The 16900-nt window shown below is 38.7% G+C and overlaps 2 protein-coding genes across 5 annotated transcripts in view; both read left to right on the forward strand.

Annotated features, from left to right (window-relative positions):
* LOC310924423 (large neutral amino acids transporter small subunit 4-like) overlaps positions 1 to 16900 on the forward strand; it is a 209526-nt gene that overhangs the window by 151497 nt on the left and 41129 nt on the right. The window lies entirely within an intron of this gene.
* LOC310924799 (unconventional myosin-Ic-like) overlaps positions 1 to 16900 on the forward strand; it is a gene marked incomplete at its 5' end in the record, with an annotated part of 77375 nt that overhangs the window by 49917 nt on the left and 10558 nt on the right. For all 3 annotated transcript variants that reach the window (XM_083886636.1, XM_083886638.1, XM_083886637.1), the window contains 15 exons: positions 1714 to 1912; positions 3674 to 3754; positions 3981 to 4160; positions 6067 to 6165; positions 6911 to 7021; positions 8271 to 8342; positions 8630 to 8749; positions 9413 to 9486; positions 10608 to 10713; positions 11816 to 11896; positions 13790 to 13881; positions 13973 to 14067; positions 14285 to 14331; positions 15442 to 15522; positions 16052 to 16157. In XM_083886636.1, the coding sequence (XP_083742762.1) occupies positions 1714 to 1912; positions 3674 to 3754; positions 3981 to 4160; positions 6067 to 6165; positions 6911 to 7021; positions 8271 to 8342; positions 8630 to 8749; positions 9413 to 9486; positions 10608 to 10713; positions 11816 to 11896; positions 13790 to 13881; positions 13973 to 14067; positions 14285 to 14331; positions 15442 to 15522; positions 16052 to 16157 (1544 nt within the window). The remainder of the gene's footprint in view (positions 1 to 1713; positions 1913 to 3673; positions 3755 to 3980; positions 4161 to 6066; positions 6166 to 6910; positions 7022 to 8270; positions 8343 to 8629; positions 8750 to 9412; positions 9487 to 10607; positions 10714 to 11815; positions 11897 to 13789; positions 13882 to 13972; positions 14068 to 14284; positions 14332 to 15441; positions 15523 to 16051; positions 16158 to 16900) is intronic.

The following is a 16900-nucleotide window of genomic DNA, read 5'->3' on the forward strand; positions in this document are numbered from 1 at the left end:
GGAATGACAAGTGATACAGCGTCAGGCTGCATTCCACACTGGACTCTATGATTCATGCTGGTAACATCCAGTATCTTTCTATGCAGTGCTTTCATATGATACAGAGTCCACATATACGGTTTTCAAGAGCAACACAGGAGATTTTCTTTTAAAACACATTGTTCAAATCATGTGGCTCAGTTTACTAAATTCCATTTAGTTCATTGAACATACAGTTTATAATATGTATATGTCATGTGAGTGATTTAATGTTTTTCTTTTATTGAACTGATTATTGAAAATTCAAATTTATCGGTGGAGATTTGTAACAATCCATAGGTAATAATTAGTTTTCACACCCATATAGAGCTGCAACAATAATTGACTGTTAATCAATTACTAAATTAATCTATGAAACTATTTTGATAATTTTAAAAGTTTTCAGATTTTTCAGCTTCATAAATGAGAATATTTGCTGGTTTAATTTCTCCATATAACAAAGCGAATTATGAAACTGAAGAACACCTGAGAACATCATTACTTTGAGGTTTGACATCAACATTTTTCAACATGTCCTGCCATTTTATGGACAAAACAACTATTCAAGATTAATCAATAAATTATTTATCATGTTAATTGATTAGGAAAATAATCATTTGCCATATCCCTACACCCACAGCACTGACTTTAATCATTAACTCAAGGTATCTGTGGGGTCTTATAAAGTCTTAAAAAGTCTTAAATCCAATAATTTGAATTTAAGGCCTTAAAATGTCTTATATTCTCCTAAAATCTCATAAAAGGTCTTAAATACAGTTTTGAAAGGACTTAAAAATCTATTAACGTGACTTTTATTTAAACCATGCATAAACTTCAGTCTCGCTTTGAAATGTTTCTATTTTTGAGGATGCGATAACATAACTACAACACGGAACTAAAGTAGGCCACCTGTGCTGCCCGGTGACAATTTATCGAGCACCACTAGTTAGTGTGCTGTGCGCGCGCCGCGGTGTGTTTCAGTTTAGCATAGCAGTAGAGAAAACTTAATTAAAGCCCACAGCTAAGCCGAGTTGCAAGGTCAAAGATTTGTGGCTCTAATTTTCCTTCATGTCTTTTGTACTTCTTTGCCAGTATGGATTTGAAATGGGTCTTAAATTGTATTTATCATGGTCTTAAAAAAGTCTAAAAAAGTCTTAAATTTGACTTGTTGAAACCTGCAGAGACCCTGTAACTGTACGCATTAATCAGGACCTGACTATTAAATAATCAGTATGAGGGTTTTTCTATATATTGATGTATCGTGTCAACTGCTTAAAGTAAAATTAAAGATGAAATAGATAGAACCACCACATTTTTGTAATAGCTTGCAATGGACAAACTAAAAATATGTTTTTTATGCTAACTAAAGGCTACATCACTCCTCCAACATAGTTGACAGAGAAGAGTGAAATGAGGATATTCAGCTGCACCATGGCAATCTAAGATAGTTTTTACAGTTTTTCAGTGTCTTAAAATTTTATTTTTAATCGGAACCCATAACAATAGTTTGTGTGTCATAAAATTCTTGTTAAAACGTTGTGATGTTCAGCCAGAAATGTTCTTCCATCGAGTATGTGTTTTCCTGTTTTTGGTTGAAAAACACATGTTTTGTGTTTCAGCATTAGTCTGCAGCTCTGGCAAACAGCCTGCTGTCCGCCTTTCTGCCTGACTGTGACTTTCCCTTCATTCCTCCAGCTATGCTGTAGCGGATAACTCGTACCGCTCCATGAGGACAGAGAGGAAGGACCAGTGCATCTTGATCTCTGGTGAGAGTGGAGCTGGGAAGACCGAGGCATCCAAGAAGATCCTACAGTACTATGCTGTGACCTGTCCCATCAGTGACCACGTGCAGACCATCAAAGACAGGCTCCTGCAGTCCAACCCTGTACTGGAGGTGAGACGCAGCAGCACACATACTGTATTTGATATGTTGTCATCAGAGGTATTTACCACAGACCATATACTGTATAAAAAGCGGACGTAGTCTTCCAGTTCTCCTATGGACGCCAATGTACTGTAAAAACATTCTCATTAGCCACCAGGGGGGATTCTGCCGATGAGTCGCACATCTCATTTGATTTATAACATCAGTAAACAGTCTCCACCACTAGTTTCAGGTCTTCTTCAATAGAACATGATGTTCATTTTATAAATCACTTTTTGATGGATGGGAAATAGATAAATGGATAACGAACTAGAGAAAATTTGTGATTAACAATTAACAGTGTTAGATTTAAGACTAACCTGTTTTCCACAATTTGCTTCAAAACACAAAATGACAGGAAATGTTTTGGAAGGATAATTTTCATCTCTCCAGACAAGTTCAGAGACCGTTATAATCCATGCCTGTTGGCCCAACACATTACTGAGACACTTAATTGGGGCCTGAGCGCCATGTTCGGTCATAAGTCATGCTCATGGATGTGGTGAACTGGCTCTCCTACAAATTTGCAAAACAAAAAGCATCTCCCAAGGTACAGTTCACCTACATTCAATTCAATATAATTCAGTACAGTCATGTAACAAGGCAAGCCCTACAAATATGCCTGTGGACCAATGCTCTACGCTCAATGGGAAGTTGGCCATTTTTAATTTACAATATTTTTTCCCTCCTAGAGATTTGACACAATCAAATTCAACTTCGATCTGTGCTTTCTAAAGACATTTGAGTAGAAAATGTCTCTAAATGTAAATGTAACTCTAAATGTATTAAGAGTTTGGGTTTTTGGCGTGATATTGTTTGATGTGTTTATTCTCATAGGTTGATCTTACTCACTTCAAATATGGTCAGCAAAGATGGAAAACCTCATTCATTATTTAATCTACAGGTGAAAAGTCATGTGGTCATTTTCAGAGTGTGATTTGACCAAAGCATCATCATAAAGTTACTACAAATCCTTTAATTATCATTTCACCCGTGAAAGCAGGGACAGATGATGATGTTAAATGTGAGTTGTCATCCAAAGATTTTGTGCAGCAAAGTGAATCCTCCACTATGATGGAGGAAGTTGTTCTGACTTTGCCCTTACTTGGCTATTTTTTGTTCATCTACATGCCAATTAAGAATTACAGTCAGTGCACCACCTGCTGGCAAAAGTAAATAAACCTTGTGTGGAAAAACACTATTGTAATTCCATTAAATTTTCAGGGTGTGGTCCAGTCGACCAGCACCTAGGCCGTGGTTGCAGCAGGCCCTAACGTGTATGAGGTGTGTGAGGGATCGTCCAGGTCTGCTTGCAGCCCGAATGTTGTTTTTTTTGTTTTTTTCATACACAGGAGCACACATGAAAGCATCATGAACATCTCTTGCTCAGATTGAGCAGGAAATATGTTGGTGAATCATGATAAAGTGTAAAGAATGGAATACTGATTGTTGCTGGCCGGTGTGCTTGGAGAATGGAAGCAGTGGCAGAGCTTACCGGAGCACTTGTTTTCATGTCTGGCATGTTTCACCCAGATGTTTTCCAGATGTGTTTACACATGATGTGTGTTTACTCCATGCCCTGTAATCTGTGCTACTGTCATGGAGACAAACACTGCAGGGACTCGAACAACTGTGGTTCCTCACCGCAACTTGTTTTTTTTGTCCGCCATCACACTTTTTCCACCCCCTTTTTGTCTGCCAATCATTATCCCTCTTTTTCCTCCTCCACAGGCCTTTGGCAATGCCAAGACGCTGCGTAACGACAACTCGAGCCGCTTTGGCAAGTACATGGACATTCAGTTTGACTTCAAGGTGAGTGGAGCTACTCCAAGCATGAGTGAACAGTGTCCTCCATACTTTGTGTGCGAAGCAGTTATAAATATTTTTTCTCTTTAAAAGAAAATCCAAACTTAATATTAAGATTTAAACTTTATCATATGCTACCTACCTACTACCTCAGTACCCTAGCCTCACCCACTCCTCCTTTTCTTCCTCCTCCTCCTCCTCTCCCTCTCCCTGGCCTTTGTACCATTGGCAGGGCGCCCCAGTGGGAGGCCACATCATCAACTACCTGCTGGAGAAGTCCCGCGTCGTCCACCAGAACCACGGAGAAAGAAACTTCCACATTTTCTATCAGTTGATTGAAGGAGGAGAAGAAGACCTGCTGAGAGGCTTGGGTCTGGAGCGGAACCCTCAGCAGTACCAGTACCTCGTCAAAGTACGTTCATCCACTACTTACATTACATTAAATAATATTGTGTATTTTATCAGATGAAGGAGAAAAAGAAAATAGGATAAATAATTGGACCCAAAAAAAAATCGACATCACTTATGGTCATTGACTAGTAATTAATTTTAAAGGAATAGTAAAGGATTTTTTTTTGTGGTTGCATGGGGTACTGGTAAAATTCAGGCTGAGACACAGACTCTCCCTCTTACTAAAAGCATGTCTGCCAAGAAAAAAAGAAAAATCGATTTTAGCCTCTGAACAAACATCTTATAGAGACATAATATGTCTGCTGCTTTTTCTCAGTTGGAGGTTTGAAACAACAGAGGCTTCATGATACATGATATTGTATTATTCATTATCCTGGTTATGTGTTGTGCTACAGGATGGATTGAGTCGCTGTACATTGTACGTTTACTTTAACAATAAATCTGAGTCCGTTTCAGTGATGCAGATTCTTCTGAAGCAGCAGTGACAGGATGCAAGACAATGCATTTTAAAGAAAATATGCCTGCTTTTTTACTTTTGCTCAGGATCTTTGTCCATCTTAAGTTTTGAGATACATTCATTGCACATGATATGGGGAATTCACACTCCGTCACTCACTTCAGAGATGCAGCATAGCACTTTAAAAAGTTTATGTTTAAGCCGATGGTTGTCGGTTATTTTAATGTTTTAGATGTTACTTTTCACTGCACCTGTGACTCCTCCCCTCTGTGCAGCAGTGTCTGTGTGAGTTTCAGTGCTGAGTGATGTAACACCCTTGCATGAGAGCAAGTGGAAAGCGATGGAGGATGAAAGATCTTGCAATGGTGCCACTGCTGAATCAATGTTGGGAAAATACTGCAATTTATTTTTCGATTCGTGGCATCCTGTTTTTTTTCTCCCATCAGCTCACCACTGTAATTTGATGTTGTGAGCTTACCTGAACTTTCTTCTCTGCACAGGGAGAATTTAGGTCAGTGTAAGAGGGTGGAGTGTGGTTTCCTGTTGCAGGTTTCCCCAATGATAATAGATACAGTGAGACTGCACAATATAGATAAGAAAAATCCTATTTTGGCTGAATATATGTAAAATAGTCTGGAATTTATTTATGAGTGATAGGAGTATTAATATTGTGGTGTGAATTGTGAAAAATAATTCAAAGAATATAATCACTTAATGTACAAATAATGAGTCCTCAAGATTCAGGTGCTCCTTCCTCCTCTCCTGCCTCACACATACTTCATATGATGTTGTTTGAGACATTGGGGTGAGACGTCGTCCAGACAGGAAGCGAGATAAGGTGTAGTTGATTGTTGTTTCTTCCACACTCCACACCAAAACCGGAGCATGGCTTTAAAGTGAAAGTATAAACAGCCCTAGATGTATGTATGTAAATATGTCTATTTTTAGTGGGAAAACTTGCAACACTGCCAGTAACTGTTGGCCCTTAAATAAAAACCTACAGATGCACATAGAGCGATTCATCCGTACAGTGTATTTCACAGGGAAGTTCTAGAGTGTTTTTGTCTCTCACTCACCCTCTCACTCCTGCTCTGTCTGGATCTCTGCTGTCAGGAGTCCACTGGTCTCTTCCATGTACGTCCCTGTGGGAGTTCTGCTTAATAGGTTCTTAGCCGCTGAGTCAGGAGCTACTCTCAGGGGAACTTTTGCCTTAAGGCACTAACCTACCCTCCATGTACACACACACACATACACCACTGAGCATGAACACCTTGTGCGTGTCTAAATAGGTGTTTACTGAACCTGTTAATAGGTGTTTACATGTTAACACCATCACCTGCGTTATTGAATTTGCAAGGACATGTTAAACTAAATGGTAAATAAAGAGCTCATTCAAACCTCTTTAGCTCGTTAACCTGTGTTTTTTTGTGTTTGTATGTGTTCCTTTTAGGGTAACTGTCCCAAAGTGAGCTCCATCAATGACCGCAGTGACTGGAAGGTGGTGAGAAAAGCCTTGACTGTTATTGGCTTTAACGAGGACGATGTGGAGGTGAGGACTGGTGCCAAGCGGTGTAAATGATGTTTGTTTTGTCCCCCAAAGTAGCCTGAGAGGTGGAAACCTGAGAAAATAGTAGCAGAAGCCTGTTTCCACAGTGCAGAAGTGGATTTTACACTCTCCTGCTACATTTCCTAAGGCTTTACAATAATAATAATACTAGTATAAAAGTTTTCAAAACAAGAGTGCTTTACATCATAATCGTACATTCGGAGCAAAAAGCATTTTAAAACAGTAAAAAGCGTTTGCAACATTAAGTTAACAATGATATGAATATAACAATCAATTAAAGCTGTAACTAACTTTGTTATATGGAGCAAAGAAACCAGAAATGATTCCCATTTAAGAAACTGTCAAATCAGATAACTTGTTTTAAACACTCAAACTTATTAACAGATTGTCACAATAGTCAATGATTAATTAATAATTGATTCATAATCAATTTATTGACCAAGCATTGCAGCCCTACAATTATTTATTAAATATGATCAGCACTGTAACAGTCGAAGGTTTTCTCAGTGAACAATTTAAACAACAGCAAGTTTAAACAAAACCCTTCTTATCTTCACTTATAGTCACTCAAGACTTTTACTGGGCTGCGAATTCTTACAGATGTTATTGTACTGCAGCTTCTCATCTCTTTATGACAATCTCTCCTCTCTACCTTCAACACCACCCTCTCCTTTCATTTCCATCTCTCCCTTTCCCCCTCGTTACCTGCGTTTTTTTCTCTATGTAGGAGTTGTTGAACATCATCGCCAGCGTGCTCCACCTGGGAAATGTGCAGTATGGCAGCGAGGAGGGCAACGCCTGCATCACCTCTGATACACAGATAAAGTACCTTGGCAGGGTAAGACGATGCTATGCACCAACTGGCTTCATAAACACTGCTAACAGGAGATGAGGGAATAAGATTATTCTCTGCTGGGAACAGGTCTGACAGTACAGCTAGGAATAAAAAAGATATGTGAAATGACAACCTTTAGGCTGTTTTCCATCCACCTGTTTACACATTTTCAATTTGAGTAACTTCAATAGTCGAAGAAAAACTCCAAGGCACTCACTTTTACACTATTAAAATGCCTTTAATATAACACATACGGGACTTACCCACAAGAGGAGCCTGCATCTCTTCTGTCAAAACAGGACCTCTACTCATGATTTGCAGTGGTCCATCGATCGACTACTGCTTTATCCTCCACATGAGGGACACAGGGCTGCTGGTGCCAGCTGACATAGGGTGAAAGATGGGGTCACACCCTGAACAGGTCGCCAGTCCATCACAGGGCCAACATACTGAAATGAACAATCATTCACTCACACACTCCATCCATCCATTATCTACCACTTTATCCTCTACAGGAGGGTCGCGGGGAGTGCTGTGCCTATCTCAGCTGACATAGGGCGATAGGTGGGGTACACCCTGGACATCTCACCAGTCCATCACAGGGCCAACATACTGAAATGAACAATCATTCACTCACACCTACCTAATTTAGAGTGTTAGAGTGCAGTTAACATCTGCATGTTTTGGACTGTGGGAGGAAACTGGATAACCCAGAGAAAAACTAACGCACAAACAGGGAGAACATGCAAACTCCACACAGAGAGACCCAGACGATGGTGCAAACCAGCAACCTGCAACCTTTTAGCTGTGAGGCAACAGTGCTAGCCACTGTCTGTAGCCCGATGGCAGTGATCTTATTTACAAAAAACAGTTCAGTGGTTTAGAGCGCAGTTCGCAGTTATTGCAGTATAATCTTGAATTGCAGTTATTTTTGTCAGGATATATAACAGGAATATATTTACATATATATATATATATATACATATATATAATTTCATATCAATTCTGGGGCGATAGAAAATGACTACATGTCATGAATTAATTATCATCAAATACACTATGCTGTCAAAGAGGATAATTGTACAATGTAATTGTATATCCCTCTGAATCATAATCCAACTATTGTACCTGTATTTGCAGTACACAAGCCTATATGAGACTTCAGATTACTGATCTCCACTGTTGTGTTTACATGCTTGTCACTGTTACATCTGTAGTGTGTGCTAATGTGTGTGTTGTTGTGCTTCTCCAGTTGTTAGGAGTGAATGGCTCAGTGCTGACGGAGGCACTCACACACAGGAAGATAATTGCCAAGGGAGAGGAGGTAGGTTTGCATAAACACCGTCATTGTAGAGCCAGTGTGTAATAAGTATTTGTATCCAGAGCTCTCCTAATGTCTGTGTAATGTCTGGAGCGGAAAATTATATTGTTACTGTCTGTGTTGTACTATGAAGGAGTCTGTTTTTGACATGTCCACTCTGTCTCAATGTGGTGTTTGTTAATGTGTGTGTGTTTGTTAATGTGTGTGTGTGTGTGTGTGTGTGGGGGGGGGGGGGGGGGGGGGGGGGGGTGCGTGTGCGTGTGTGTGTGTGGTGTGTGTGTTTTCATCAGCTGATGAGCCCACTGAACCTAGAGCAAGCTTCATCTGCCCGAGATGCTCTGTCCAAGGCAGTGTATGGACGCACCTTCACCTGGTTGGTCAACAAGATCAACACCTCACTGGCTTACACGGTAGTAATAATAATAATAATAATAATAATAATATAATAAAATACAGGTATCAAAGGTAAAATTTTGAGAACTTGAAACAATAAAAGCTAAAAAGGTATACACACACACGAACAGCACACACAGGTTATTGCAGCTATTCTTCTTAGGAATCTGCATTGACTTCCATTCATTTGCACAGCCTTAACAACGTGTTATCCCTGACCTCAACCATAACCACTTAATGCCTAACCTTAACTCAACCACAATTCAGAGACCAAGTCATTTACTTTTCTGTTTTTAAATGAATCTAATTTAATTTGTTTCACACAGTTGCACAGAACACATCCATGACTATTCTTTTACAGCACAGCTCTACCTTGTGGACGTTCACAATACTACAACTTGGGCATTTGTTATCATAGTTGTAGTAGTAGTAGTTTCAGAGTGAGCCTAAATTGACTTAACAAAATGAATATGGCCTTTGTATGCATGGACATTTAATGTAATTACAGTGTTTTCGTTTATTCCTCAACTTATTCCATACATCAGTATGTTTGAATGAGATATACTTGATGTTTTAATACACATGATTTAATGCATTAGAATCCAGATTTGAAAGGTTTTTGTGCATGTTAGCATGATAACCTTGAGTCAAATGTAAGTTTTGTTGTGTTTCTTTCACAGGATGACTCCAGCAAGAATTACTCTGTCATTGGTCTGCTGGACATCTATGGCTTTGAGGTCTTCCAGAACAACAGGTAGAGTTGAGAAAGCACTCAGAGCAACTCTTACGCTCTGTTTCCCCACTAGCTATGTTTACATGGACACAATAAGCCTGATCCTAATAAAAATATGTCATGTAAACACGGCAATCTGAAAACTTTGATCCAATACAGCCCATTTGGAAAAAAAATGTCTTTCCGGCTGAGAAAGCTGGTAGTCAATAAGTCGATTGTCATGCAGATCAATGTTCATATAAACAGACCAATCATGACTACCGGGTTTGGTGTTATCATGTGTCTGATCCACGTAAAGTTGACATGTTTCTGTTTTGTTACTGCTGTATTTTCATTACAAAATAAGAATAATGAACAGACATGACATGGATGAGGAGGAAAATGGCACAGATAGTGGACAGTGAGGAGATGAGCAGACACATGCTGCGTGTGTTTACGACCGACATGGAAGTGAAGCTTCTTCTTCTGCTTCTACTTCTGGAGAATTAGACAACACTGCATGTCAAAATAGTCTATTCCAACTGAACATTTTTAATGGGGCCATGACCTACATCCCCAGAATATTTAATCCAAATATGTCCTTTACTGAGACAGAAACAAACAAATCCAAAAACATAACCTCATTGGTAGATGTAATGATTGATTTTCAGAAAGTAGGATAAAGCGGTAAAAATTGATAAATGTTTGTGTTTCCAGTTTGATTTGTCTTTATACTTCTCAGGGAATTACATTAATTAAATTATTTTTATACAATTGTGTCACTTAGCTCTGAGTGTTGAGCTAAAGAAGCAATGTAATTGATTTATATGTGATTTGTGGTTTTATTTTTTTCTTTGTATAGTGTGTGTCTTGTAACGTCATACTGAATGATTTAGCAAGCAGTAGTATAACCAGTGTGATGACAGTTAATCTGTTAGTTTGTGAAGTGAGAGGAATTACTGCAAACAGAGTGTATATATACAAATATAATATATAAATATAATAATTTAGTCAAAGTTAAGGTATTTGTCTCACCCCCCACCACACTCTCTAATGTCAGATTGTATCCACTGGTGGGTGATCTAATCACTGTTTTTCTTCTTAAAGGGTCTACTCTGTGTACTAATGTGTTTTGTGTGTGTGTGTTTGTTTGTGTGCTGCAGCTTTGAGCAGTTCTGCATCAACTACTGTAACGAGAAACTGCAGCAGCTCTTCATTGAGCTCACCCTCAAGTCGGAGCAGGAGGAGTATGAAGCCGAGGGCATAACGGTCAGACATCACCTCCTTCCTTCTCCACTTCACTGTCTGCTTCCTTTCCCTTCCCGCTCACAATCCTCTCTCCTATTAAATCCAAGATATTTGCACACACCCTTGCACACAAAGTAGAAAGTCTTACTGACACTGCACCCCCCTCGCCCCTTACAAAGAGAGTCTAACGCGCTAGTGGTTGCCCCTTGTGTTTTCCAGAGTTGAAAATTAAATATATAATACATTGTGCCCTTTCACCAATCCCTTTGTTCAAAGTAATTTACAGGACATGCCCATACTTTTTCCTAAATGCTGCCTCATCAGTCCCTTAACCCTCTTAATGGTCTTTAGTTCATTCACATATATATCATAAATATATACATTTTAAATATTTATTTAAAAGACTTTAAATGTGTGTGCAAAATTAAATATGTGCAACAAAGGAGGAAACGGAGTGAGTCATATAAAGCTGATGGGCTTAATCAGTTCTGTGTGAACTCATTTGACAATGGTTTGACTGCAACAGACATTTGTTTGTACTGAAAACTGAAAATTAGAGACGACTTATCCGAACAGATGTGCAACTTTGTTTGATTTCATTCACAGCTGCTTCCTTGTCTCTGTGCCTTCATCTCTTATTTGTTGCATTTATACGGTATTGTTTTGCATCTTTGGAACAAGGGCCTGTTTGTGTTTTTGTGTCTAATGTAAATGCACTGGTCAGGGAGCAAACAGGTTGTGGGAGAAACTTGGATTCACCTCTCAAAGAGCCCATTATTATCTGACATCAGCACTGTGGGCCGTGCTGTCTGCCATCTGTGGGAATTATGTGGCAGTTACTGAAAACATAACCTAATAATGCTGAACTCAGCCTTTAGAGCTGTGCGTGTGTGCATGCATGCACGTCCAGACTCCTTTAATTGTGCAGATGATTGACTTTATAGTTATAAAATACTTTAGAACAGATGGAATTTTTGGCATTGACACAAACATCTGGCTTCAAAAAACAAGAAAAAAAGAGATTTCATTATAATGTGATTGTAAGATACAAGGTTAAGTAATGTTCACATCTGGCTAAACTTTTCCCTTATGTCTAAGGAAAATGATGGTTTTATCTTTTCAGTGGGAGCCAGTGCAATACTTCAACAACAAGATCATCTGTGACCTGGTGGAGGAGAAGTTCAAAGGCATCATCTCCATTCTGGTGAGGAGATGCTCTGCTCTCACTGTCTCTGCTACAAGTGCTTCATCATTCAAGAATATCTAAAAGACAGATCTCATTTCAAAAGAAAGTGGGCGTTAATTTAATATTTAAATTCATTTAGAGAGGTGAATTGTGAATTGGTGATGTGCTGAAGGAGGTAGAACCTTTACACTTCCCTGTGCCACCAAATGATGTCATATACTGTATGTAATAGCCATCTTTAGGTTCCCAAAAGAAATGAACACAGAAACGTTACATCTCCAGTTATTGTTTTATTGGCATATCAAAGTTATGTACAAAATCATTAGACAGTAGATCAAACACACATTTTGTAGTAAAACTATAAATATTGGCCAAGATATAGATGTAAACCCCCCAAAAAGCATCGTCATAGGTCACAAGATTTTTCTGATAAAACCAAAGTATGTTCTTATTATGGTTCATTTTCTGAGAACTAGACTTCTATGACAGAGTATTAGGGCCATACCTAAGAAAACAACATATCTAAGCTTTTGAGAATAAAGTCGCAATATTAAGAGAGAAAAGATGTAATATTACTAGAATAAACATGTAATATTATGATTTTTTTTAGTGGTGTTATACCTCCATCCACATGATGTGATGGCTAATTCCACCTAGAGCTGCAACTAACGATTATTTTCATATATCGATTAATCGGTCGATTATTTTTCACAATTAATTGAGTAATCGTTTATCCATAAAATATCAGAAAACGTTAAAAAAAGTGTTTGATCGTTTGTCAAAACCTGGAAATTATGATACTCTTGAATGTCTTGTTTTGTTAACGAAACAAAATGATTCACTTTTAATATTCACATTTAAGAAGCTAAAACAATCAGAAATCTTGTTTTAATCATGAAAAAAGCTTACAACCGATGAATCGATGATCAAAATAGTTGTTGATTAATTTAGTAATCAATTAATAATAAAGTAATTGTTTCAGCTCTAATTCCATCTATGCCGCAATTCATTGCAGTGCTATACAGCTTCAGTTTGGCATAATGCCATAAAGCATTGGGCCTTCTGTTGTTGTACTGATGACATCAGAGACCCTGTGCTCACTGCAGTTCCACTCCTTCTGTATCCAAAATCTTAAGTATCAATTGACTTTGTTTGTTGAGAAACTATAACCTGATGTTAGCAGCAGCAGCCATTTCCTCCATGTCTGTGTGATGATTCTCTCTTCTTACACAATCTTTTCAAAGTCCTGATAATGGTGCTAATGTGGTGCTGATGTGACAAAACATTAAGTATTTCCCTTTTTGTTACAATATTCTCCACGTTCCTCATCCTTTTTCAGGTTGCAGCAGATCGTCTGAGATTTAGCTTGAAAAGGGGAAAAGGAGTTTAAAATAGAGTTGAGTGAATATGGGCGGAGCCTTTCGGAAATGGAGAGATTTCCTTGGTTTATTTGTCATGTATTAAGATCATGACAAATAAACCAAGAAATCCTATTACGATTTCATGCTCACCAGGAGGGAAAATCCTCCATCTTAAAACAGTCGTATGACCCTGGGAGTAAATCTTTTTTTTTTTCTTTTTTTTTAAATCAATCTTAACTTCTGCAGCTTTAATAAACAAATAAGATATAATGTATTGACTGATGAGCTGATGAAGATTTTTTTTATTGGGCATATTTTATCATCTTGAGACAAAGCCAGACAGTTTCCCCCTGCTAATGTCTTCTGGCTCCAGCTTCATATTACCTTGTGGACATGAAAGTACTATTGATCGTTTCATCCAGTCAGCATGAAACGGTGCAGGATGCTATCAAATGCACGTAAATGATGAAATGACGTGGGTCCCATCATTTCTGACATGTTTATTTTTTCCTTGTGTGAGATCATGACTGACTGCTGCTCTTTCTCTCAGGATGAGGAGTGTCTGAGACCTGGAGACGCCAGTGACATCACCTTCCTGGAGAAGCTGGAGGACACTGTGGGAGGACACCCACACTTTGTCACGTGAGTTTGCTGAATCTTTTTGATGCTCTTGTAAATATGGTATTTGAACTGTTTATTGACGTATCCACACTGTGTGTCTGTGTCCCTGCAGTCACAAACTGGCTGATGGAAAGACCAGGAAGATCATGGGTCGTGATGAATTCAGACTGCTGCATTATGCTGGAGAGGTCAACTACAATGTCAATGGTATGTGTAATTGTTTTATGTCTTTGGTGGTTTGGTGTTGTGTTGAATTTGCCATGGACATCAGGCATACACATTGAAAACACAATTGTTATTTTAAATAATGCTTTTGATAAATGAATGAAACTGCACATGTAAAATGTGTCATCAAATATGAATCATTAAACACTGTCAAATATTCAGATATATATTATATTCAATCGTTTTTTTTTCTCCTCAGGATTTTTGGACAAGAACAACGACCTGCTCTTCAGGAATTTAAAGGAGGTGAGACAGAGTTTAGAATAGGGGGAATATATATTATGATAAACGCAGCAACATAACTGTTGTTTACTGCAACTACTTTTATATGGGACCCCTTTAACTTTAACCAGTGCATCAAAAATGCAGTTCTACCTCAGTGGGACCAGCATTTGAGCATGAGTACTGGCTCTAACATGGTCAATGTTAAGAAAATGTCTAGAAAAGGCAATGAAAGGATGCCAAAAACAAATTACACACACACACACACACACACACACACACACACACACACACAGGTTTGTGCAGCTCTGTCTTAGGACTCTGCATTGACTTCCATTCATTTGGACAGTCTAAACACACAACCATAACCACTTAATGCCTAACCCTTACCACAACCTAACTGCAGTACAAATCCTAGCCCTAAACTTAACCAATTCCTCAGAAAGAATGTTCTGCCAGATTAGGACCAGGTTTTGGTTTCCACTACTGGTCCTGACAAGGTCTGTGAACACAAGGGCACTCTCTTTGTCTGATAGTATTCCCTAACCGTAATATGTTTTAGCACTGTTCATCCTTTTCAGGTTTAAGACCTGGTTTGTAGACTCACAGTTAAACTTGTGTTTACATACAGTAAGGGTTAGACTAAGGGTGAAGGTTAGGTACTTAGCTATGATGGTTAAGGTTAGTGTAAAGAGTTAAGAGAGTGTAAGAGAGATAATATATTATGGCTATGGTGTGTCCTCAGAAGGATATTAAAAAACGTTTATGAGTCTGTATGCTGTAGTTTTTTATTTTGTTTACATGGGTTGCATTTTCAACCTGGCTTATATAACATATTCTCATTATGCTCATTGTTTGAATCACTTCGATCTATGAATGAGATGGATGAGACCTATGTCGTAAACTAGAATGTTATGGTTCTTTCCTTTTGCCAATGCAGGTGATGCAGACATTCACCCTGTTGTACGTTTATTTCGCATCAAAATAATCTTGGAGACATTATTTGAAGGTTGACATACTACATTGTGTCTCTTTAAAAGTTACGACACTGCAGCTTTAACGTCGATGGTTTGACTCTGGTAAAGCTATGTAAATGATTTCAAGGTTAAATATTCTGTTTGTGTGTCTGTGCAGGTTATGTGCATGTCAGAGAACAAGATCCTGAACCAGTGTTTCGACAGGGAGGAGCTGAGTGACAAGAAACGTCCTGACACGGTGAGATTCCTCTGTTTGTGGATTCCCTCCTTTTTTTCCTGCCTGTTTTCCACACGCGTATGAATCAGACTCTCATGCATTCCAACATACTTTCCCACAGATAAACAAACAGTGGTGTGTTTCCCCTCTGCAGTGGTGAGTGGGCGGTCTGGCGGGGATTCTCTGCGGCCTCCCACTCACTGAGGAATGCCCTGACACTTGTGTGCCCTTCACACACACATACATAAACAGTCACACACACTTGCACAGGGTGCTGTCACAGGCTGGTCAGTTAAGAGTCCCAGTTGACACTGGGCCCAGTGTTCAGTCTCAACCGGCCTGTCAGTCACGCCAGCCCCTCCTCTGTTTATGTGGCTCCTCATTAGCTCATCACCTCTGTCTGCAGGCTGCCATTTGCATCCATCCACTGCTCACCTCTTCACTTTCTGCTCTCTTTTTAATTACTGACTCACGTCCCCTCCTGTCCTCCGATCCATCCCTCCCTAACCATCTCTCTGTTTTCTGCCGTGTGTTTGGTTTGCCTTTACAGGCAGCCACCCAGTTCAAATCCAGTCTGGCGAAACTCATGGAGATCCTAATGTCCAAGGAGCCGTCATACGTCCGCTGCATTAAGCCCAATGACGCCAAACAAGCAGGTATGAAGTCTTTCTTTCCTTTTGTAGCAGATAACAAAGCAATGTGAATGCTTGATAAGTCATAAAACAAACATGTTCATGTTCCTCTCATGATCATTTAATCACCGAGCGTGCACATTACAGGATCAACAAACAATTTGTGCTTTCTTTAGTGTTTTCACTGATTATTTTTGGGAAAATCAAAGTTCAGGAACCATTTTTACTGAGTAGTTTATCTTTCTGTGGAGTGATGTGATGATTTTTCAGTATTCTGAAATTGTGTGAATAGATATGTTGTATTACACAGCATTTACAGGATAATTTAGTTTGAACAATTGTCAGAGCCGCCATTTGAATATCTGTCACAGAGTGAAGACGGTGTTCTTTTCACTGGCTTTCAACTCCAGTTGAGGTTGAGACCTCGATTGTATTATTATTAGCATGTTAAGCTGTTTGGACAACTGTGGTTATTTCAAACATTCTATATAAATTAGCGTTGACTTGACTTGAATTAATAATAGATCTGATATAGTACTTTGATCATTCAATATTTTCTTGATCATAAAAAGACTATTGATAATTTATTTTAAGGATACAAAACAAATATTGTATCAATGATTGCATTTACAAAACAAAATATTTATACTCCAATAACTACCTAATTTGTAAATATATTTATTATCATAAGGTGGTAGCAGAATTAAGTGATGAAATGTATGAGATTTATTGACGAAATTTACCAGGGTCTGTGAATGCATCTTTTT

Source organism: Microchirus variegatus (genome assembly GCF_963457635.1).
Source record: "Microchirus variegatus genome assembly, chromosome: 3".
NCBI lineage: Eukaryota > Metazoa > Chordata > Actinopteri > Pleuronectiformes > Soleidae > Microchirus > Microchirus variegatus.